Below are 22869 nucleotides of genomic sequence, written 5' to 3'. Positions count from 1 at the left end.
GCAACAGAGATATACTTTCACAATGCAATGAAATATATATTTCAATTTTAAGCCAGAGAAATATGAGTATATTTAATATTTGAAATTCCTCAATCAAAATAATATTGTTATAGAAAATTTATAAGAGGGAAAAAAACTAAAACTATCTTCTCAAACTAAACACATTCTAAAATTCTTCAAAATTTTATTGTCAGTTTTCCATTGGTTGGGTATTTTTAAATTAATTAAGACTTGTACCATACTTTTTATCTCATTAAGGTCTTTTTAAAATAAGTTGCCATTTTGGTGAATTTGTTTTGGAGTAGACCGACCTAAGTCTAATGCCATCTCCTTTAAGTTATATAATTATAAGTCTCACATCATAATATTTTTAGGGAGAACCAAATAAATTTTTAGGTGAAATTGGATTGGGTGAAAATAAAATTAGACTTTTTTTTTTGTGTGTGTGCACCCGCGTGTCACAAAGTTACAATGTGAATGTGCTACCAAAATATATAAATAAACAAATCAAAGTAAAAAACAAAAAGCTAGAACCAGGTGTAATTTAATTATAAAAAAAGTAAAATAAAAATAAATAAAAAAGCAACCCAAAACGTGATTTTTAATAAGAAAGGTAATATGGTTGTATGTAATATAATGTGTATGTGTAATCTACCACCCTCCTCCACTCGGTTTACATTCAAAGGATTGAATATATTGGCATATTCACACCACGTGTCATAAAGTTACATGAGTGCCTACATTCACTTTCTACTTTTTCATTAACTTCTCACTTTTCTTGGAAGTGCATTTGAAATATTAGTTACATTTTCTCTCCTACATGTCAATTTGTGTAAATAAATAAAAAAAAAATTAATTGTAGTTTTGGTGCTGTATTCTAATTGATTTGTCGAATTGGTTTTTCTATATTTAAATTTTGATGGTATTAATTTTTTTACTAACATTTTAATTAAAAATAATTTAAGTGTAGTTTTGATTTCCATATTTATAGTGACTCGTATAATTGATCTTCTATTTTAAAAGTAAAAAATTTTGGTTATTTTTTCAAATTTTTGAATTAAAAAATGACGATTTAATATATTTTAAATGACGTAATATATAAAATCATTTAAATGTATTAATTATTCATATGTAATTAATTAAATTAAAAATATAAAAAAAATTGAAGTTAAAATTGATGTTTTCACGGCGTTTTATTTCAATTTCATAGGTGTTAATCACTCTACATTATCGTATCTTATGTCACGTTATTTAAAATATTTCACGTCATTAATTTTTAATTAAATAATCATAGAGAGACTAAAAGTGTCAATTTTTAAAATAAAAGTACTAATTTCGTAAATCATTATAAATAGATAGACTAAAACTGCAACTGCAATTAAACCTTAAATAATTATGATTTTACATATTTAAAACGACGTGATATATAATTTTATGACGTTCAAACTGATATTTTTAGAAAATTTTATTAGCATTTTATAGATCTTAATTATATATCACGGCGTTTAAAATATATATCATTAATAATTTTTTAATTAAAAAATTTAAAAAAAGAGATAAATTATGAAATTTTAAAATAAAAAATTAGTTTCACAAATTAATAAAAAATAGGAGACCAGATATATAATTAAAACTAAAAAAAAAACATAAACATAAACATTTATGTGTCAAGAACACAAACCATAATCTCATGTTCCCTTTATTCTTAGCTTCAAACTCAAAAATCTAATACAGCAAAAAGTGAACTCTCACGAGACAAAGCAAGGTGTCTCTATACTTTTTCTATGTCTCTTCTCAATCACTAGTTTACTTAAGTTTCCTAAAACTCACAATATAAAAAATATTCAACCCAAAATTTTATTGCCTTCTATAGTCTCTCAATACTATAATATATAATTTCCTAACAAAAATTATCTTCTTTTGGTCTCTAGAATTGAGCATCTTCTACAACAACAACAACAAAACTCAACTATGAAACCTTCAATAGAACCAAACAACGAAACAACCATTGACATAGAAAATTCCAATTCGAAAAGAGCATCTATCTCAAACCAACACAATGTTCCTTTACTACTTCAACCATCTTATGCTAGATCAAAATCAATTATCTATGATGAACTAAGAAACTTTCGAATATGTCTTAAATGGTGTGCTCTTGATCACTCATCATGTGTTGGAAAACTCATTTCTTATGTCTCATTCATCTTCCTCACTTTAATTGTACCTCTTTTCACAACACTTTTTGTTCAAGTCTCTGCATCTTCCCCTGAAAATGATCCTATATCTTTGAACAAACTTGTTCAAATACCGGAATCCGCTCTTGCCATCATTTCCTTCTTCACTCTCTCACGTTTCTTCCGAAGGTACCAAAACAAATTAACCTTGTTGTGCATTTGCACGTGTGTTTTTTTTTTTTGTGTTTAGATTTTTGCGTGAACAAAATTCAATGTGTAAATCGGTGCATAAACCATGTACAAGATTTTAAATTGTTGTTACGTTACGCTTCTTGATATTTTAAAAAAGTTACATAAAAATTAATGTGATTAACATGTAATCTGCCTACAAATATTTTTATGTTTGCGGCTACAATTGTAGTATAATTACATGTTTAATGTTTTTTTTTTTAAAGTATGTCGGTGTTAACTTCAAGCCAATTGATTAGTTGATATGAAACAAGTGAAAGCAAAAGTTAAAGTTGGCAACATCTTGTAATTGAATTATAAGAAGTAGATAGTAAGTAATTGTGTATTGAATTTTTTCTTTTTTTTTTATAGTAAACTAGTTTTGAGTAGTTTAATCATAATTAGTGCATATAAATGTGATTGTTAGATAAAATATTATTTTAGAAATTATCCTGTAGAGCAAAAGCTGATTTATTATGTTGTTTATAATAGTGAAAATTGTTTTCTTAATCTTATTTTTCATCTACCTCACTCATTATAAAATCATATTACTTTTTAGTAGCTACTAAAAAATTGTATTTTTTATTTTAACTAGAAAAATCATTTTTATACAATGATCAATTTAAAAAAAAAAATTCAATAAACACAATTAAACTATTTAAATTATTATTTTTAGTTAAAAAAGTTTTTTTTTATGGAATAATGTGCAACAAACAACACTAAATAATATAAGTGTTATGTCAGGTACGGCTTACGACAACTTCTATTCTTAGATGCATTGCAAGATGATGCTACATTCGTTCGTCGCGGCTACGCGCGCGAGCTAGAGAAAGCATTCAGATACTTGGGATACATAATCTTACCCTCCTTCTTTGTAGAACTTGGTCATAAAATCATATTCCTCTCAGCAGTTAAGATTTCAGCACCACACATTAGTGCTGGATTCCCTCTAAACTCAATTGTATTTGTATTAGTGTTAGTTTCTTGGGTATATAGAACAGGGGTGTACTTGTTGGTTTGTGTGATTTTTAGGCTAACTTGTCAACTACAAATATTGAGATTTGAAGGGGTTCACAAGCTTTTTGAAGGGTGTGGGTCAGAAGCAGGGTTTATATTTAAAGAACATGTGAGAATTAGAAGACAATTATGGGTTATAAGTCATAGGTATAGATTTTTTATAATTTGTTGTGTGGTTACAATGAGTGTTAGTCAATTAGGTGCTCTATTGCTAGTTTTGGCTTCCAAGTCAAAGAAGACATTCTTCAATTCTGGTGACCTTGTGGTAAGCACATTATTATACTATATTTTAGAGTTAAATAAATTTTTATTTTTTATAAATTTTTGTTTTTAATCTTTATATTTTTTAGTTTCTATAAAATTATCGTACAAACAATTTTAGTCTTTTTGGAACGCCGACATATATTTTTGAATGATTTTTTAAAAAAATATTTCGTAATATTATAAAAAAATTCATCCACAAAAAATTATTTTCAAATTCGATTTTTAAATTTTTATTTTTATTATAAATTTATGATATTTAAAAAATTCATATTTAATTCATCTTAAGTACAAGATTTTATATTTTTGTAGAATAATTTTTTTAATATTTTAAACATGTTTAAAAAAACTATTCAAAATTAAAAAATTGATAAACAATTGAACATATATCGATCTAGTAAAGACTAAAGTCTAAAAATGCTTGAAGAATAAATTGAAAGTTGACAAAGAATTAAACATGTTTTCACAAGAAAAGGAAATTTTAAGAAGCTCTGAATATTATGTATCCTAATATGATTGGTAATTTATGCAGATATGTTCAGCTGTGCAATTGAGTGGGTTCTTATTGTGCATCTTAGGTGCTGCAAAAATCACACATAGAGCACAAGGAATAGTTTCAATTGCCACAAGATGGCACATGTTGGTGACTAATGCTTTTGCTGAATCAGAGCAATGCAAAGATCAAATGTCTGAGGCACTAGCTAGTGATAGCAGTGATTCTGATTCCTCAGACATACACATAACAATAATACCACAACGACTCTCCTCCTTCCATACCAGACAATCTTTAGGTGACATTTATTTTTACTGCTTTAATTTTCATACATTGTCATCATAAAATATTTTATGCTATTGCAAATCACTTTTTGTATAACATTTGAAGTAGATGTATAAAAATTAAATGATTTTAGTAATTTAACGATTGTGATTGAGTTTGTTTGTTTAAAATTTTTAAAATGTAATTTTTTGATTTTATATTTTTAAAAATAATTTTTATGATAATTTACTTAAAAGTAGAAGAAATTGTTTCAGATTTATTTGTTATAAATTAAAAAAAAAAATTAACATTCAATAATTTAGAATTCATTATTAGAGATTTTAAAATAATAAAATAGTTTTTTTAAAGTATTTTTCAATAATGATTTTTATGAAAAAGATTCTCAAAAATTTTATTTTAATTATTTTTTGAAATTTCATTATCTAAAAAAAGTTATAGTAAATAGATGAAATACTTAAAATAATATTTTAAAATAAATTATTTAAACTAAATACTATAATATTTTTTTAAATTAAACAAACGGAACCTATTATTTTACCAAATTATTTATTGTGTTTGATTATTGCAGTGACATATCTGCAACACAACCATGGAGGGATAACATTGTATGGGTTTACACTTGATCGAGGATTCCTACATACTCTATTTGCCTTTGAGTTCTCTATAGTGCTTTGGATTCTGAGTAAAGTGGTTGTCTTGTCTTAAACAAAATATTCAAGTTTAGAAAGAAAAATCAAGCCTTGCATAGGAAACAAGGAATGTGTATCATTAATTATATCTCTTATATGATTGACTAGGTCCCCTTTTTGTGTGTAATTATACTATGTCTAAAATGTGTATATCTTATAACTAAAGCTTTCATATGTAAGAGAATTAGGGAATTGAATAGAGTTCATATGGTAAATAAGTAAAATTTAATTAATAATAATTTTAACGAAGATTTTTATTCGAATTCTTTTTAACAATTATTTTTAATTAAAATTCATTAATTATTTGAGTTTAACTTCTTGATTAAAAAAGAATTTTTTTTTAATATAATCTTACGGTGTAAAATTTTAATATAGTGTTTTAATCTATTACAAACTCAATCAATGATTTTTTAGCATTTTAAATACGTTTTGTGACATTAATATGCATTTTTTTCATTTTGTGCTATTAATTTGAATGCTTAAATTTATTGTCAAATTTATATTTTTTTTATTTTAATCACTTTAAATTTATTCTTGATCAGTATATTTTATTAATTTAAATAAATAAATATAGTTAATTTTTTATGTTATAAAAAATTATTAAAATTCAAATAAAATCTCACTAAATCACGTAAGTTCTACTTAAATAAAATTTCACTAAATCACGTAAATTCATTTAAATTTCATTAATTAAAGAGTATTGCGTTGAAAAGCATTTAATAGATTAACAACAACAAAAAAGATTCTAACAGGGGAGTTGTGCTGTAAATATTTGGCGAGTCCACATGATAAAACTTTGGTAGATTAAAATTGTAATACTTTACAAATATGATCGAAAAAACTGAGCAAACAACAAATCAGTAGACTTCATGGCCCAATGGATAAGGCGCTGGTCTACGGAACCAGAGATTCTGGGTTCGATCCCCAGTGAAGTCGTTTTTTTAATTTCTACATCTTATAATTTTGTTTTTTGTTTATCTCAATTCCCAAGTTTGGTGGATAACAATTTAGGCCTACATCATTCTGCAAATTCCCAATTATTGACTCGAAGAAGATATCTATAATAAATTTTGTAATTTATTCTTTTTGATGAGAGGTTAGATAGTAACATTAAAATTGCAGCTAGTTTTGTAGATAAATGAATCTCAAAAGGAAATGATCACAATTATAAACAGCATTCTCCTATGCTGCATTCATTCATTCACTAACAAGGGAAAAAATAATCATCAAAATCAAATTAAAATCTTCATTTACACTCTTGGAGAAGATCAAATAGTTGCTTGAGGGTGTTAGAGAAATTCCCTAGCCTTGCTATGAGCTTGTCCCCTTGGCGTCTCGTAAATTCAGTATGGTAGTCCACTATATTCTCCGAGTTAGCTTCCTTACAGTCTACTGATTCAGCAGTAATCTCTTGAATCTCTATTGCCAACTCTTGCAATTTCAGAGTCAACATTTCCTCGTTATCTTCACTGTTAATTGTTATGTTTCCTACACTAATCGGCTTTGGCTTTTCAATATCATGGTTTTCGTCTACTTTGGCTAGGCTTTTATGCGGCTTCTCTATGTTCTTTGGACGCCTTTTTGCAGGACTTTTCAACTTAGATTTCTTTTCTAGGAAGTCTTTCAAATACTCATCTTCTAAATCATTATGTTCAGGCTCTTCTTCGTGGTTGTCCTCATGCACCTGTTTTTCTTTCAGATTTTTTGAAGACTCAACTGGCCAGCAGTTCTTAGGATTTTGAATGCAGTATCTCTCAGATTTACATCGCTGCTTTTTTCTTTTGGGTCCTAACAATTAGTTCATGAAAATGCATTAGTTGAATGAAAAATTCTAAGCAGTAAAGAGACAATGACATACAAGTTGCATTGATTTCCTCAATGAATAAAATTGTGAAAAAGAATGGAACTATATCACCAAACTTTTTATCATATTCCACATTGTATTGCTATTTTGATCATGAACGAAAAGTTGTAGTTTTATTTTGTAAAATAAAATTGGAACTATATATTGTTGACCAAATATAATGTGCTCTTTGGAGCTCATGAATACATTAAGCTAGCCTATAGAATACTAACTAAACATTGGGTTATGTATGTTTCAGTAAATTGAACTAAAAGAATGGGCGCATAGTGGAAAGCCTCAACCTTCCCATTATTGCTAACACGAACAATTTGGCCAATTTATGACCACAAAAGGATATACAAGTTGAACTAGTTAATGATAGCATGAAATTTTAATGGTATCAGGCAAAGCACAGAGATACACATAATTTGAATAATGGAAACTCAACATTTAACCACTCAATCTTATAATTAAAATGCACAATAAGACTAATTCATTATTCGTCAATCACAACAATAATGATTGTAGCTAACATCGCACCAATGTGTGACAAAACATCAACTAGAACAAATTGGCATAAAATAAAACATTAAATAAAGAAGCAACCGTAAGTGTATGTTTGGAATCACGGTGAATTTCACAAAATTATGGTGGCACCGTATTTTGTTGAAGCTCTAAAGTGTAGGTTTCGTCAAAACCATGGTGGCACACCGTGAATTTGCAAAACTCATCAACAATCCAATCATGCAATGAATAACTAACTTTTTCCTAGCCCCTCTAAACCCCTCATAATATCCCGTCACTTTAAAAAAAATTGATTTTTTTTCAAATTATTTATCGCCTTAGATTCAGGTTCAATCAATCACCTAGATCCAACAGCTCCATACAAAGAACTCAAACTCCTTTCCATTAGAGTCAATCATATTTGAAGAATGTATGTGATGCTTCTTCTAATAGAGATTCCAAATATGGTTCCCCACATTGTGGAACTACCTTTACAAACACCTAGCTACAATTTGTTCGTCTCAAACCAGGTAACACAACTATTTTAACTATATAGAGTATATTGGATTCTACGATGACAAAAATTGATTTGATTAAATAAGTAAATCTAAGGCAAATAATTTAGGTTTGGATAAGTATTTGTTTGTTTCCACATTTGGAGCGACCAAAATTGATTCTGGAGGTGTAAAATTCATTTTGACATGAGTGATTGTTCTCGCGTAGAATTGATTTTGCTTCCATAATTAATTCTAACTTAAAGTTAGGATTTGTAGCTTTTGAGTTTAATCGTGATTTTTACATTGAAATTCATTGTTGAACTCACTTTTACCTAAATGTATCCAAACATAAACCACTTTACATTCAACTCTAACTCACTTCAAAGTAAAATCAATTATACAAAATCAATTTTTGTCAAGGCATAACCAAACATGCACTAAATTTGAGTATAAAAATCTCATTTGAAGGCAAAAAACTATAAATAATAACTTCAACTATGAATCAATTATAGCTGCCAAATCAATTCTAATTGAGAATCTCCAAAAATTCCAAAATCAATTTTAAATTTTCAAAATCACTTTTACCTCTCTCAATAACGAATCCAAACATGCACATTGTAAAAAATGTAAAGTTAACCTAATAAGAGATTAAAACGAATGGTACCAATTTCAACGGTGGCATCGACGTCCTCATTCTTCTCCGTTTCAGGATCACTTTCACGATCAACTTCCCCTCGTTGTTCTCTTCCTTTAACAACACGCTCAACAGCAGTAAACAATTCAAGATCCAAATTCGAGGAAGATCTTCTTCTTCTGAAATCGTCGTACTCAGAGAGAAGAGAGCACCACTTCCGACGACACTGAGCCAAGTTCCGATCGACATCCAAGGCGGCGCAGTTTCCGGCTATGATTTCCCACCGCTGGTAAGACGATAGATTAACGGAACATTCGGCTTCAACCGCGGCGACTTCGTTGACGAGAATGAGAGATTCCGTTACGGTCCAGTCCGGAGCCGCTTGAGATCGCGTGCGTCGATTTCCGACGGTGTCACGTGCGTTTTCCGTCATCTTCGGGTCTTAGTTCATTTGTTGTTAAAACGCCACGTATAGTGCTACTTTCCTGATTTAGTTTTTTGGCTTAAAAACACAATAAAGCTTCAAACTAAAACCTTAGCATACTATTCAAATTTCAAATTCCTTGCAGCTCAAATCTAGTTGCTCAAATGTACTTTAGCAAATTCCATTTTAATTGTCATATTTATAAATAAATTAGTTTTATTTAACCTTTATTTTTAAAGTTAATTAGAATATTAATTATTAATTTATCAATAATATTATAAGATATCTATTACAGAAAGAAAAAATAATCGAAAAGAAATAATAAATAGTTAGAAATATTATTAAAAAAAAGTAAAATAATGATATCAAAAATAATAAATTTTTATTAGTTATTTTAATATGTGTAAAAAAATCAAAAATTAAAAAAAACAAATAAGTATATCTTATTTAAAAAAAATATTAATGTTAGACTGTGAATGATAAAAAAAACTAGTACAATATAAGTTACTTAATAGTAAGTTAATTGATATTGAATAAATTAGTTGACTGAATTTAAAATTTTTAGTTAAATTAAGGATTGAATTAATTGATAATCAAAATGATATAAAAATTCAATTCAATACTTACTTAAATTTTTCAATTAAAATAACTAATGTCAAATAAATAAATACTTTACGTTATAAATGCAAGTACTAGTTACATTAACCAATTAATTACGATACGATACGATACTAACTTAGACTTTTCATTATAGTCACATCACATAGTTATTTTAATTAAAAGTTTTTAATTGGCTTGGTTAGGATATACGTTGAGTGTGCTTCAAATCTAAATTGAAAATTTTCTATCGTTCTTCTGTTCACAAAGGAAATATTATGGTCGGTTTCTTTGAGTTTCTTCGAGTACGAGGATACGGAGCTTTAAAAAGCTTCAACACATGTCAATAATGTTTTTTCTATACGAATATCCAACCAACTCAACATTGTCTTCAACACTAAATTTCAGGGATATTTTTGGAATATAAAAGGTACTCACGGTCTTCCTAACGATATTTTTGGATAGATTCGATTTAAAAGATTTATCATTTTTGTTCATTAAATAATATTTAATTACGTCAAAATTTTGATTAAATTGCAAATTATTAGTTACTGATATCTGAGTATGAGTTATTAAACCATAAAATGAATAATAATTTGCAACTTGAAGGGGGATTCCTAAAAGGTTTAACGAATTATTGTTATTAATTGGAATTATAAGATTTTTTTTTTATCTCATTGTGATATTTTATATTGTTGAATGGTTTCATTTGAAAATAAAAGTCTCCCATAATTTTTTAAAAAAATATTACTATTTTTAGTTACAAGAGACAACTGAATTATAATTTGATCAAAATGATCTATTAGATTGATCAAGTCAGTTGCGGCCATTAACTACTCATAATTCCACTAGACATTACTCACTCTCATATTTGTTTCGCTTCTATGAGAGGATATTTGTGTGAACGAGTATAGAATAGTTATCTCAAAAATAAAATATGATATGATATATGAATTTGATTGATTATATAAAAGTAGATAAATTTTATAAGAAAAATATATTGATGTTTAAAATTGAAAAAGAAATAATTATTAATTGTTACGTGGTTGTAAAAACCAAATTATATAAGTCTATAGAATAATTGTTGTTTAATATATGTTAATCGGTTGAGATGAATTTCGACTAGACCTGATATGACATATGTTAATAAATATGCTAATTAATATAAATATTGTGGTGTATGTTGTTGTATTTTTGTATTCTATAATCGATATATTTTATGAGTAAAATTGTTTGTATGAGTAGAATTGTGGTGGTTGAATTATCGTTGTATAAATGTATGTTTAAGTCTAATATATGAAAGTCATATCTTATTTGTTCATTTTTTCTTGTTACATGAATTAATTTAACAAAATGACATACATCATGTAGATTAGTATTTTAATCATTAAAATTGAACTTTATTTTTATTATGTCCATTTTTTTAAATTATAACATGGCCTTCAAAATCTCTAAGATGTTCCGAAAACAAATATATTAATTTTTGTTGATCAAATTATAATCCAAATTGTCTATTATAAAAAAAAACAGATGAAATAATTTATAAAAATAACTGTTATAATTATAAAATAAATTAAATTTTCTAACCTAAATTCTAACTATTTGAGTTGTAAGTTTTATCTAGAGATATAAAAATCAAATCAAATGGTCTATTATTGCAATAATTTAATAAAAACTAATTAAATTAGTTTTATATTTTTTATAGGTTTCAGTCTAAGTTGAACTAAACCAGATTATTTTTTATTAATTTGAAATATAGTATCACGTAATTTTAAATCAGATTGTCTAATACTCAAACCACACAATTATCTTTTATCAACCCTACGTCAATATTGACATTTTAATACAATGTATTGTGTTTAAATATATTTGAATAATTATATATAATATTTTTGTCCTTATAATTAAGAAAGTTGTATTAATAGTGTAAAATTTTTAATTTAATTTGTATGCATCGATGATGTAAAAATATTTTACAGTGTCAATTAATCATAACTGTAAAACTAATAAACCAGTTTCACTTTTATCATAATTAATTTTAAAGTCACACTTATAAATGTTTGTGATGTGCTTACATTGTAAAAAAATTTACACTAACAATAACAAAACATAACAATTAAATTCTAAAAGTTTTAGTGTTTGAAAAAAAAAATATTTTTAAAAACTAAAATTTAATTGTTAAAAATGTCAACCAAAATTTGATCTACTATCTCTTCGTAATAAATATTAAAAATTTGATCGTCAATATATTTTAATAAATTTATAACTTAAAATTCTTATATACAATATAATACTATATTCTTTTTTATCCATTAAAATTTTAAAAATTTAATTATTAAATATTTTAGTTCATGTCCGGTCACTGTTGTCAACAGTTTGTTCCTTGTGCTTCACCTTGAACATCCATTTGACATTTGACAATGATTAGTTTCTTATTTCTACTGTTTTATTTAATTTTATTTTTATCAATTGCATTAAATTCATGATTCGTTGCTTCCCTTCATTCCTCAATTTTTAAACCATCTTCAAGAAGATGTATTGGCTCAGCATCAACAAACTATGCCAAATGCACTAATTTCCCTTTTGGTAATGCACATATCATTAGCATAAGTGCAAGGTTTCCATGGCCTTCATTTTCTTCCTAATTTCCTTTTTTATAGTTTCAGTTTGAAAACTTTTAACTTTTTGTTGCTCTACTCTTCAAAAAATAAAATACTATTTTGAAGTATTTTTTTTAACAATATTAATATTTAATTTGTTTTAATTCTTTTGCATATTTTAATATCAATTTTTTTTGAAAGTTGGATAAAAATATAAGGTTAGGTTATTGAATCAAGAGGTAGGTAAAATCTATCAATGATTGTTCCAATCAGAAATCTAATTCAAGTATTCCCAATAAAATATTTAATTTTGAATTTAATCTAAAATTGAGATTTTTTTAATTAATAAATTTAGGTGTTAATTTTAAATAAAAAAATATAAAATAAAAATAAAAATTTAATCTATATTTAGCTAGCAACAATTCATTTAATTTAAATGGAAAAGGCATTTTGAATATTAGAAAGTCAAATTATGTGTGTTTTATGTTACTTTTAATTTAATGATTTTTGGAGTTGTGTATTTCATATGATAATCAATTATTTATATGTTAGAAATATCAGATGATTTTAAATTCTAGCATTTATCAAACTTAAACAAAAACCTCCATAACATTAATTATTTTTTCGTTATTTAATTTCTCTTTCTCTGTAATTTTTTTTCTTCATTTTTATCATGTGTTTATTAACAAAATATAATTTTTAAATTTTAAAGTGTATTAACATGTCTTTTAGATTAAATTTTTTAATTAGATTTTTAAATTACAATATTAATTTATATAAGCTTAAATATTAATATTCTTTTTTTAAATGATCCATACAATTTTTTACAATTTATTAATTATAACATCATGATCTCTACCATAACGCATTTATAACATTGGATGGTTTAGACACAATTTATATCTCACAATGTAAATTTAAAGTCACTATTAATCATTAAATCACTATGTGTTTTAATTTAAAGTGAAAAATTATGTCAAAATAAAACTAACTTTTATTCTAAAAAATAAAATAAACAGAATTTAAAATAATTAAAAATACTATAACATCAAAACTATTATAAATATGCTTTTACATCTTGTATATTTATTGATTTTTTTTTTCTTGTTAAATAATTGAATCTATATTATTATTTTTAAAATCAGAAAAAAAAAATATAGGTAAAGTGACTTGATTATTAAATATTCATCCAAACGAATCATTTGACAGCAAACCTTCGAGAAGATGGTAGTAATCGGGCAGCAGGAGATTGAGGATCGAAACGCGAATCCCTCCAACGCCGGTACAAACAACGATGCTTCCGACGGCTTTGAAACCGCCAGTGATACCGATGTTGGCAGCGACGGCGACGGTAATGACGACGGAACAATTAAACAGGAAAAACAGGATCATCCTCAGCAACAGCACCACCGGATAAAGCAAGAGCAGGAGAAGAGTGATCCTGGAAGAATCATTTCTTCCGACGAGGCTTCGATCAACGATGAGGAATTGAAACAGGTTCCGAAAATTAGGGTTTGGTTAGTTTACGTTTTCGTTTTCTTCTGAGTGCTACAATTATTTTTTGGCGGTTACTCCAATTTTCCTTCAATAATACTTGACTACATAGTGGAGCATTTCTTATCTATACTATTAGATACGGTTTTAATCATTTGATTGCAATTGGTTCCACCAGAAATTTTATATACTTGCATACTTATTTTGAAGGTAACTGAGGAACTAACTTGATGAGTTTATAATAGTTTAGAGACTATTTGTTATATTTATATAGTTCGGAATCAAATAGGAGTGAGAACAGCAGTTTATGAACCAAATTGAAGGTTTACTTAAAACATTACCCTTTTGATTGACTAAATGTATATTTGGATAGGTTATAACAATGCTGAAGCATTAAAAAACCAACTAGTTTTTGTGTGATTGTGCGTGTGCTTTTTCAAATTAAATTTGCTGAGCTGTATTAATATTGAGTGCTATGTTTAATTCAACAGGTAGCATTGATTCAAGCAAATGAAGCAAAGGTAGAAGGGAACAAACTTTTTGTCGATGCAAAGTATGAAGAGGCACTATCACAATATGAACTGGCTTTACAAGTTGCGCCAGACATGCCTTCTTCTGTGGAAATACGCTCAATATGCCATGCAAACCGTGGTGTGTGCTTTCTGAAAATGGTATGGCATTCATTTGTGCTGTTAATGGCAATAGCTTTTGCTAGCACATTTGTGTATTGTGTCTTTCACACGTGTCAACCAGACGAGCTTTTAATCTCTATTTGTTTTTGCTTGATGACAGCCTCTTCCTGGTGGTCTATGTTGGTTCTTGACCTTTCTATGTTTGAATTCATTTGAAAGGCTACAATTTTTCTTACATACTAACCGGGAAGAATGAAAAACTAAACATTAAGTGCTATTATTTGTTTAATTAAAAAACTTTTTTTGGTCAATGTAAATTATATTTAATTAAAATTGAGTTTAATAAACAAACACAAATTTCTAATCACATTTCACCATTTTATACAGTATAAACAGACTTAATGAAATGATTTTTTCATGTGACAAGAATATAAATATGATTGGACGTTTGTCTAAACCATTTTACGTTGACACCTCATTCTTCATTTTTACCTTGGTTTTTACTTTTTAGTCATACATGTTGACATTTTAATAATTTCATTCCAAATTAAGTTGCTCTGCTGTGGTACAGAGTCTAACATCACCTTTGTGTTTTTTTGTTTGTCATTAACTGAGTTGATTTTTATTTATTTTCTTTGACACATACCTCAGGGAAAATATGAAAACACAGTTAAAGAGTGCACAAAAGCATTAGAATTGAATCCAACATATGTCAAAGCTTTGGTAAGAAGAGGAGAGGCCCATGAAAAGCTTGAGCATTTTGAAGAAGCCATTGCTGGTAAGTACAAATTTTATAATAGGGCGGGGTAATTATACCAACGTCCTCTCAGGTTTTCACTTCTTAAACCTGACACTTTTTGTCTTTGTGAATTATATCTGCAATCTTTACTTTATATACCATCCTTTTACTTGACACTTTTCCTTGTTTGAGGGCATTCTGTTTCCTTTTGCGAGTCACTTAGCTAGGGAGTTGTAATTTATTAAATAAGAAGGGTGTAAGGTGATTGTAATAATAATTGCTAATCTCAGGGTGGTTAATGTGATAACTTTTTTATTTTTGCTTTTAATATGCATGACTTTGTGTTTTGCACACTAATAGCATTTGAATTCTTGCAAGTTTTCTTCTTCATTCATAAGAATCATAACCAGGTTTTTTTACTTCACCGAGCTTTTTCTTTCACTAATTGACAGATATGAAAAAGATCTTAGAAATTGATCCCTCAAATGATCAAGCTGGGAAATCCATTCGCCGATTAGAGCCCCTTGCTGCAGTAAAAAGGGAAAAGATGAAAGAAGAAATGATTGGTAAATCTTTTTTTGTCCTTTTGTTATTGTGGTTTGCCTCATTCCTAAGTTAGAATGTTGAATATTTACTATGCACGCAGTAATAATTTTTTGGATACTATTTACTATGATTGATGTTTTAACTATTATTTTTGTATATTAAGTAAACTCTTATCAGTCGCATAGACTCTTTGAGTTTGACAACCTTGTACTCACCTAAAAGATTAAGCTGTTGCAATGTGTATTTACTTAATGACTTCATACAATGCGCACTTAATAACAGTTGCTGTGTGTTTCTCAGCATATTTATAGTAGTCATGTGTTAGAAGACTGTAAATACTATATTTGTTTCAATACATTTAGTTTCATGTCCATTCATATTATTAACTTGTTCCCAAGTGGTTCATAGGGTGAAGTGAATTCCAACTTTTGTTTAGTCAAATGAGACAGACCTTTTCTAAAGTATATTCTTTCATCAGTTGAATCTATCGATGCCTTGTTAAGATATTCTTTCATCAGTTCTTAATACTGTATTGTATGTACTTAATATTCAATTTCGATTCAAGGGACCCTTTGTATATTATGTTTCAATATCATCATTTGCTTAGACAAAAGTATTTTTTGATGCAGCAAAACTGAAAGATATGGGCAACTCTCTCTTGGGCCGCTTTGGGATGAGCGTGGACAACTTTAAAGCAGTCCAAGATCCAGCCACTGGTTCCTATTCTGTCAAATTCCAACAATAAGTTTGGTTGATCAAAGTCATGACAACATTGGATTTGATACTTCATTAGGGAAACTCAGATGTTCATGTATATTGTATGAGAACTAAATCATATAGTTTTATTTCCTTCAAAGGGCATTGGCTGATTGATTCATCGTGTGAAGGGGATTGATAGCAAATAAGTCTTTATTAGTCTTTTTTGGAAAAATATCAAGTCGGACAGTTTGATGTGATTCGTAGGTCTTGGCAATACTTTTTTCGACAAATTTGACAATTGGTAGAACTACATGCTGATCCCAATAGTGAGTTCAGATTAGTTAGGACATCATATTTCATTTGATATAGGTGTCTAGTAGAGGGACAAAGAGTGTATTCGACTCTCACTGTTTTTGAAGAAAGTTTTGAAGAAAGTAAAAGACAAAATACTTTCATGTTTTATTATTACAGCCCTAAGCTGTTTATATAGGAAAAGAAATTACAATAGTAAAACTGAGTAATAATGATAGAATAAAAATAAACATAATAATATAAAATAAAAGAGAATAAAATCTAATTTCTCTCGATTCTTCAACACCCCCCCTCAAGTTGGTGCATAGATATCTGTCATGCCCAACTTGGCTATAAGTCGCTCAAAATTGGGTCTTGCCAAACTTTTTGTCAAGATATCAGCAGTTTGCTGATTGGAAGTCACAAATGGCAGACATATAACTCCAACATCAATTTTTTCTTTTATGAAATGACGGTCAATCTCAATATGCTTGGTTCTATCATGTTGTACAGGGTTGTGAGCTATACTTATTGCTGCTTTGCTATCACAGAACAATTTTAAGGGTGAGTCAACTTTCATTTTCAGTTCGTCCAAGAGTTTACGAATCCATAAAAGTTCACAGATTCCTTGAGCCATTGCTCTGAATTCAGCTTCTGCACTGCTTCGAGCAACAACCCTTTATTTCTTACTTCTCCAAGTAACTAAATTCCCCAAACATAGGCACAATATCCAGTGGTGAATTTTCTATCAGTAATTGATCCTGCCCAATCAGCATCTGTAAATATAGAGATTTCTTTGTCATTAGTTTTCTTGAAGCACAAACCCTTTCCAGGATTGGATTTCAAGTACCTTAAGATTCGATAAACTGCCTCCAAGTGTTCTTCATAGGGAGAATGCATGAATTGACTTACAACACTCACAGAGAAAGCGATGTCAGGTCTAGTGTGGGCTAGATAAATAAGTTTGCCGACTAACCTCTGGTATCTTCCAATCTCAACAGGAACACTGCCTTTCTCCCAAAGTTTAGCATTTAATTCCATAGGAGTATCTGCTGGTCTACACCCACTCATCCCAGTTTCTTCCAAGAGATCTAGGATGTATTTTCTTTGAGAAACAACAATTCCCTTCTTTGAGCGAACAACTTCCATACCAAGAAAATATTTAAGCGCGCCTAAATCTTTGATCTCAAATTCTTTAGTCAAATTTTTCTTCAATCTTTCCATCTCAACAATGTCATCTCCTGTGAGAATAATATCATCTACATATACAATTAAAATTGAAATTTTACCAACATTAGAGAACTTCATGAACAGAGTATGGTCTGATTGTCCCTGCATATATCCTTGCCTTTTGACCGACTGAGTGAATTTTTCAAACCAAGCCCTTGGAGATTGCTTGAGACCATAAAGGGATTTTTGAAGTTTGCACACATTTGAACCAAATTTATCTTCAAAGCCAGGTGGGCTATCCATGTATACTTCCTCCTCCAAATCACCATTCAGAAAAGCATTCTTTACATCAAGTTGGTTAAGAGACCAATCTAAATTCACTGCCAAGGACAAGAGAACTCTAATAGTGTTTAATTTGGCAACGGGAGCAAAAGTCTCTGAGTAATCAATGCCATATGTCTGAGTAAACCCTTTAGCAACCAAGCGTGCCTTGTATCTTTCAACTGTGTTATCAGAATTATATTTCACAGTAAATACCCATTTACAGCCAACAGTATTCTTTCCTGTAGGTAATGTCATGACTCTCCAAGTTTGATTCTTCTCAAGAGCTCTCATCTCCTCAAGAACAGATTCTTTCCACTTTGGAATTTTTAGAGCCTCCTGTATATTTTTTGGAGTTTCTACAGTAGACAACTTAGAGGTAAATGCAGCAAATGAAGAAGACAATTTTGAGTATGACACATAATTAGACAAAGGATATTTAGTGCATGATCTAATAGGTTTTCTAATTGCAATAGGAAGGTCTAAATCAGGATACTCGACATGACTCTTAAGAATAGAAGAAGACTTACCTGTATCAAGATGATGTGTTGGATTATCTATTGGTTCAGAATCTTGGAAGGGTCGGAGAATGGGTCCTTCATTTCTCTGTTTATGGTTTCTTCTTTCAAAGATATTTCCCTTCAAAGTAGGGTCAATTGTAGTAAACCTGCTTTGTGTCTCTTTATCTGAGTCATTATGTTGTGGCATTTCAGGTGGTCCTTTATTATTATTGAGATCAAGAATTTGATCATTGTGATTTTCATTTGAAATTGTCGCCACTGAATCTGTCGAAACCTCATTCATAAGTGGATTGAGTTTCAATATGGATTCTTGGGCATTTTCTTTTGGTGCATCAATATAAGTCTCAGAATTTTGTGACAACACTATATCACTTAAAGTAATGATGTTTTCAAAAGTAAAAGATGAATCTTCCTTAAAATTTCCCCCCTGAAGATGAATGTCACTAAAAAATGGTTGATTTTCAACAAAAGTAACATCCATGGTTACAAAAATTCTTTTTGATTTTGGTTCAAAACACCGATACCCCTTCTGAGTTGGAGAGTAACCGGTAAACACACATTTTATTGCTCGTGGATCGAGTTTGTCAAGGTGTTTATGTTCATGAACAAAAGCAGTGCAACCAAAAACTTTTAGTGGCAAATCAGCAGAGACACTAGTCAATGGAAAATAATTTCGAAAAACATCAAGAGGTGTATGAAAATCTAAAACTTTAGATGGCATTCGATTGATTAAATATGATGCAGTTAAAACAGCTTCACCCCACAAATATTTTGGAACCTTATTTGCAAATAGTAAAGCTCTAGCAACCTCAAGGAGATGCCTATTCTTTCTCTCTGCAATTCCATTTTGTTGGGGTGTATTAACACAAGAACTTTGATGAACAACCCCATTTGCAAGAAAAAAATCGGACAAAAGTATATTAAAATATTCTTTACCATTATCACTTCTGAAGACTTGAATATTTGTTTGGTATTGAGTGTGCACCATTTTAAAGAAATTTTTGACAACCTGTCCAACTTCCGATTTTTCTTTCAATAAATAAACCCAACAAATTCTAGTATGATCATCAATAAAAGTTATAAACCATTTTTTATTAGAAAATGTGTTTATTCTATTAAGACCCCAAACATCACTATGAATAACTGCAAACGGTTTTGATTGTTTATATGGTTGTGCAGAAAAAGAAGAACGGTGATGTTTAGCAAATTCACAAGTTTCACAATGAAATAAAGATGGATCCTTCTTAGAAAATAATTTAGGAAACAAATGTTTCAAATACGGAAAACTAGGATGTCCTAACCGTAAATGCCATAACATAATATCATCATTATTAGAAGAAACAAAAATAGATTCAAAGCAGGTACTTGTTTTTTGTTGGTCTTTGAAGTCGAGTCCATTGTCAAGATAATAGAGTCCTCCACTCTCCTTAGCATTGCCAATCATCTTCCCAAATACGAAAAACTAGGATGTCCTAACCGTAAATGCCATAACATAATATCATCATTATTAGAAGAAACAAAAATAGATTCAAAGCAGGTACTTGTTTTTTGTTGGTCTTTAAAGTCGAGTCCATTGTCAAGATAATAGAGTCCTCCACTCTCCTTAGCATTGCCAATCATCTTCCCAGTGCTCAAATCCTTAAAAGTGCAATGAGAATGAAAGAAGTTAGCTTGACAATTTATATCATTTGTTAATTTAGTAATGGATAATAGATTACATGATAAATTAGGAACATGTAAGACATCTTTTAAGGTTAACTTAGGTGACATAATAACATAACCTTTCCCTGCAATGGCTGAAAGAGAGCCATCTGCAATTTTAATTTTGTGGTTACCTGCACAAGGGCTATAAGAAGAAAATAGACTCGACTCCCCAGTCATATGATCAGTAGCACCAGAATCAATAATCCAAGTATGGCTGGGAGTGACACTAAGTAGAGCAGTATTTGGAAAATTACCTCTCTGAGCTATAGAGCAAGAAGAAGTTTGAGACTCAAGAAGTTTGTACAATTGATCTAATTGTTCCTTGGTGAAATGAGATGGGCTTGAAGGAGACTGCTTCTCTTGATCAGATGTACCAGCTTCGAGCGCATGACCTTTGTTTCTTTTTTTTTTCTTTTTTTTTTTTTTCAATTTAGAGGTTTTCCATGAAGCTTCCAACATGTATCACGTGTATGCCCTGGACGTTTGCAATGTTCGCACCATGGTTTCTTGCCAGCGCTCTTCCCGTCTTCATTTTTTGTGACTAGGGCAGAGCTTTCAACCTCACCAACAGAAGGTGACTTGCCCATCATAACACCTTGTCTCGTTTCTTCTCTTCTAACTTCTGATAATGCTTCCCGAAGTGATGGCAATGGAATTTTCCCCATTCTTCTGCCTCGGACTTCATCAAGCCGCTTATTAAGCCCAACCAAGAACATGAATACACGGTCGTTCTCCTGTCTCTTAAGAAACAGAACACTGTCCTCACAACACTTCCAATGATCATCATAGCAGAGATCCAATTCTTGCCATAGTGTCATCAACTCATTGTAATAGGTAGCGATACTATCTCCTTGTTTGGTATGCCACAATCGTGATTTGAGATCGAAAATTTGAGAAGAATTCCGAATATCAGAATATGTTTCTTTGACAGCCTCCCAAACTTCCTTGGTAGTAGGCAAAAACATAAAAGGTTTTTTGATTGTTGATTCCATATTACTAAGCAACCAAGCAATAATAACAGAGTTCTCAGATTTCCAAAACCTGTATTTTGGATCAGTTGTGGCAGGCATTTGCACCTCTCCTGTTAGGAAACCATATATTCCCTTACCGTCTAAAATCAATCTTGCGGTTTGGGACCATTCGACATAATTTTTTCCATTTAGTTTCTGGATTTCAACCTTGAGGGTATTAGAAGTTCCCTCATGGCCAAAAAAGTTGGAAGAACCATTCTGGCTGCTTAGGCCGCTGCCACTGCCACTTATGGCGCTGTCTAAATTGTCAGGGTTGTTGACTACGTCTGATTTTTTTGCCAAACCATCGTCGTTGTCGCCGCTACCCATAAGGGCTACCTTCCATGGGGTATTGTGTGCCATTAGGTTTAGCTCAGTTGGTTAGAGCGTCAAACCCTAATGGTTGTGGTAGCTCAGTTGGTTAGAGAGCCAAACCCTAATGGTTGTGGAAAGGTTTACATAACCCTAACCAGACACTACAAGAAAATTGCCTTATACATACGTCACTTTTAGCTATTACAGTTATTGACGTAGGTACATATATCATTTACTTACAAATGTGGGAAAACAATTGTAGCTAAAGGACTTAAGGAAAAATTTCACTTCTCCCAAAATTGAGCACACAAAAACTTCTCTTCCTCATATTTCTTTTTTCATTTGACTTCTCATTTCCCCAAATCAAAATATCTTTGCTTTTGATTTTTAGCCAAATAAAACATTCCATTTTTTTTCCTTTTTTTTTTCAAACCCTAACATTATCAAAATATCTTCTCCTTCTACCAGGGTTTAAAGTGAGTGGAAGAGTGAGGTCGTAGAGTGTAACAGAGTCGTCGATGACTACGATGGAATTACTGCAAGGAGGAAGTAAACACCCATCTTTGGTGAATTTGCACTTAATTTAAAAGGTTTGATAAAATTAATTATTAAAATAGTTAAAAAATAATAAAATAATAAAAAAAATACTTTTAATTAATATTTGAACTTTTTCAACTAAGATAATAAAGATAAAAATAAAAAAAATAAAACATTAAAAAATATAAATTTAAATACTAGTTTAATTAACTTATAAAAAATTATAAATTTGTAAAAAAATAACATAAAAACTCACAATAATTAAATGTTACTCCAACGTGAAGAGCAATTATTACAAAAATAATAAGAATCTTTTACACCTAATTGCATAAGTTGATATAGTTTTGCAAGAGATGGGTCTGAAGAAACATCTAGAATAGGAGTAGATAAAGAATGATGAAACTAGAAATAAGTGAAAAAAAACGAAGTTTTGATAACTGTCTAGTAAAAGAAAATGAGAGTTTTAAAATATATGTGGACTTTTACATAACATGAATAGTCTTCTAAATAAAGTTGAAAAAACAAAATCAAAGTTATAAACAACTGGCACATCTAACCTCTAACATACACACCTGAAATAATGTGTACCATTCAAATTTGGTTGTAAAAAGAGTTTACAAGCTTGATGGGATTAGTATTATACT

The 22869-nt window shown here is 29.5% G+C and overlaps 3 protein-coding genes and 1 non-coding gene across 4 annotated transcripts; 3 read left to right on the top strand and 1 right to left on the bottom strand.

Annotated features, from left to right (window-relative positions):
• The first annotated feature begins 1827 nt into the window (after nt 1-1827).
• Nucleotides 1828-5410, top strand: LOC101507189 (uncharacterized). The gene is made up of 4 exons (XM_004498501.4): nt 1828-2363; nt 3147-3684; nt 4213-4471; nt 5027-5410. Exons 1-4 carry the CDS (start codon nt 1972-1974, stop codon nt 5161-5163), a joined length of 1326 nt encoding a protein of 441 aa, XP_004498558.1. The 5' UTR covers nt 1828-1971; the 3' UTR covers nt 5164-5410.
• Nucleotides 5411-6010: 600 nt separating this feature from the next.
• TRNAR-ACG (transfer RNA arginine (anticodon ACG)) lies at nt 6011-6083 on the top strand. The gene has a single exon. It is a non-coding gene; the product is annotated as a tRNA-Arg (tRNA).
• A 121-nt stretch (nt 6084-6204) lies between these two features.
• Nucleotides 6205-9170, bottom strand: LOC101507506 (uncharacterized). The gene is made up of 2 exons (XM_004498502.4): nt 8656-9170; nt 6205-6935 (listed from the first exon to the last, which is right to left on the bottom strand). The coding sequence occupies exons 1-2, from the start codon at nt 9056-9058 to the stop codon at nt 6394-6396; spliced, it is 945 nt and encodes a 314-aa protein (XP_004498559.1). The 5' UTR covers nt 9059-9170; the 3' UTR covers nt 6205-6393.
• Nucleotides 9171-13407: 4237 nt separating this feature from the next.
• LOC101506855 (uncharacterized) lies at nt 13408-16613 on the top strand. The gene is made up of 5 exons (XM_004498500.4): nt 13408-13743; nt 14232-14411; nt 15024-15150; nt 15564-15677; nt 16287-16613. The coding sequence occupies exons 1-5, from the start codon at nt 13471-13473 to the stop codon at nt 16400-16402; spliced, it is 810 nt and encodes a 269-aa protein (XP_004498557.1). The 5' UTR covers nt 13408-13470; the 3' UTR covers nt 16403-16613.
• Nucleotides 16614-22869: the final 6256 nt, after the last annotated feature.

The sequence above is a fragment of the Cicer arietinum genome, chromosome 4 (genome assembly GCF_000331145.2).
Source record: "Cicer arietinum cultivar CDC Frontier isolate Library 1 chromosome 4, Cicar.CDCFrontier_v2.0, whole genome shotgun sequence".
Lineage (NCBI taxonomy): Eukaryota > Viridiplantae > Streptophyta > Magnoliopsida > Fabales > Fabaceae > Cicer > Cicer arietinum.
The sequence above is the reverse complement of the archived record's forward strand: the minus strand, read 5'-3'. Positions and strand labels throughout refer to the sequence as shown.